We start from the raw sequence: 2848 nt of genomic DNA on the forward strand, positions 1-2848 counted from the left end.
TACGACGATAGTAAGTTTTATGGTAATTAAAAAAAAAATCAAAGATTCTAAACGTGTTTATAATTTTTCACGACACTACAATTTAGGTAAATTGCATTTATCGGAAGGTAACACTCATAGGTATCGCTCATACTCGAATTTTACCAATTTTATAAAAGTAATGGTAATGGCGATATCTCTTAAAATGCCATATGTATGACTTATTATGATTGAACTGTATTCTTCACAGATATGATTTCTCTTGAATATGTAAATCCATTCATTAGTGAATCTAAAATGAATGATGCATAAAATTTGCAGTGGCAAATAAATGTTCAAAAATGTTAAGTGGTATACTTTAAAGAAATTTATTATATTAAAAATCTCGAATGATGAATTAAAAAGAATTCGTTACATTAAATTTACTGAAATGTCATTTTTATGAATTAAATGGAATAATGAAAGTGTTTCGAAATTCATGCATATTTAAAGTCTGAAAAACCAAAAACTAAGAAAATATCGCTCCATTATCACTCTGCACTTTTCATGCTAACATTAGATTTTTCTTGAGGCGACTCGTTTTTATATATTATACGTGTTATAGGTTTCAATGCACTATGTACATATAATGTATTGGCAGTTTATTTTGGCAAATAAAGTATGAATTAGAATTAAGGTAACCGATAATTATTAATTTACAATATTTCCGAACATTATCGAAAACTCGATAAATTTTTTTTTTTTTTTTTTTTGTAATTTTATACGAAAACTTAATTCTTCTAATGCACAATCATAATTATCATTTAAATTATAAAATAGACATAATTTCTTTTGCAGACAATTTAATTATTAGGTCTCATTACTCAAAGTGAACGAAAAATTTCTCAAAATTTAAAAAACAGTCTTGATCATCTGTTATGAATATATTTCTTAGAATTCCTTGCGCACTCTGGTGGTACACTGTAAAAGTATCAGAGATTCCGACATTACTTTCTTAAATTTTCTATGTATTTCTGTCACGACATTATTAACTGAGCTATAATCGCTGAGAAAAGTCATTACTACCAGATTATAACATATTACACTTTGTATTTTTAATATTACTTAGGCATTAGAGAGCATCCACACTCAATGACTTTTATTCATCATGATTAATGAAACTGAAGTACTGTAGAATACTACAAATTACAATATCGTATTATCATCCAATTATATTAACAATAAATACACTAAAATGGTTTATATTATCAGAAAATCATTCGTAATATTTTCTCATCGGCAATCTTTTATCAACCACAAACAATTACAACATTGCCGAACATTAACAACAATTTCGAATATCGCGAAAAAGTATATATTGTGTAAATATTTTACTGGAGAGCCAAATCCGACAGATATAAAACTTGTTGATGAAGAATTACCTGCTATCAAAGATGGAGGTGTGTATTAATTATTTATAATTTTTAAATTACATTTGCATTTACATTAAATATAAGTATTCATTTTAGTAATTTTACCTCGTAAAACAGTTTTTTCAATCATAAAAGCAAAAATATACACAGTGAAGGTAGTTCGATGAAAAGGATTGAGTATGGGGGAGAGACACGTGCATGCGCATTTCTGTGCATATATATATATATATATATATATATATATATAAATATGGGTATGCATGCATGTGTATGTATGTGTGCATGTACTTTAATGCATTTTATAATGTTTATAATAACTTCGATTAGTAAATTTCCTAAATTTATATAAATGTTAAATTGTAAATAATAGAATCTAAAACAATTATAAATTACCAATAGAAATTATTATGAATAATATACATTTAATTCAATTAAATAATAATGTATTATCCTAATTGAAAAAAAAATTAAAATATTAATTGAAGCATTTATAAATTATTATTTTATAATATTTTCTTTCATAAAAATAATTACATTTTTTTAAATAATTAAGCTTTGATATAGTAACCTGCATTACAGTTAAGGTTAAGTTGCAATTATTATAGAAAATTTTTCAAATTATTTATATAAATTTAATAAACTATCTTATTTAGCTGATTCTTTTGTCTGTTATATTTCTTCGCGAACTCGTAATAATATTATAAGCAAAAAATACGAAAAAATACAAAAAGATAAAACAATCTATGAATTATAACTGATATTCCTATTTGAAATAAAACGTATTTTGTATTCCATGTAAATATTTAGTTTGTTCGGTATTATGTAATTTGATATTAATGAAAGTATTGGAATTAAGAAATATAGAATTGAAGATAATATTTTTTTTACAAAATGACTTTATACACAGTAAATGTAAAAAATTGGAAAGAAGTTTGCATATTTTACGTATTGAAAAATATTCACAAGATATCATATGTACATATATATATATATATATATATATTGATATTAATTATGTTTTTCAAACTACACGACAAAAAGAAAAACCTTAAACTCTCGTACACACACGCCCACACACACGCGCGCGCGCGCACGCCCACACACACACACACACATAAAATGAACAATTCCTGATAAATCGTTATTGACTAACATATGAAATTTATACTTTCTGTTATTATATTTTTCAGAAATTCTGGTTCAGGCAGAGTATCTTTCGGTAGATCCGTATATGCGTGTCTACACTCTTCGTTTACCCCTCGGTCGTACAATGATTGGCTCTCAGGTAGCAAAAATTATCGAATCGAAGCATCCAGAATTTCCAGTAGGTAAAAGGATTGTGGGTTATATGGGCTGGAGAAGCCACACCGTTTTAAATCCTGATACTCAAAAGATACAGAAAGTAGTTATGTCCGAAAAACCTTATATTATACCTGATTTTGGCGATCTCCCTAATT

The 2848-nt window shown here is 26.2% G+C and overlaps 1 protein-coding gene across 1 annotated transcript in view; it reads left to right on the plus strand.

The window, feature by feature from the left end:
* The first annotated feature begins 932 nt into the window (after window positions 1–932).
* The window catches only part of LOC105364180 (prostaglandin reductase 1-like), a 5469-nt gene continuing 3553 nt past the window's right edge, over window positions 933–2848 (plus strand). Inside the window, 3 exon segments of the mRNA XM_011502051.1 lie at window positions 933–1418; window positions 2582–2831; window positions 2833–2848. The exon segment at window positions 2833–2848 is cut by the window's right edge and continues 17 nt beyond it. Coding sequence (XP_011500353.1) covers window positions 1214–1418; window positions 2582–2831; window positions 2833–2848 — 471 coding nt within the window. The 5' untranslated portion in view covers window positions 933–1213.

This window comes from Ceratosolen solmsi, unplaced genomic scaffold, assembly GCF_000503995.2.
Source record: "Ceratosolen solmsi marchali unplaced genomic scaffold, CerSol_1.0 scaffold43, whole genome shotgun sequence".
Classification (NCBI taxonomy): domain Eukaryota; kingdom Metazoa; phylum Arthropoda; class Insecta; order Hymenoptera; family Agaonidae; genus Ceratosolen; species Ceratosolen solmsi.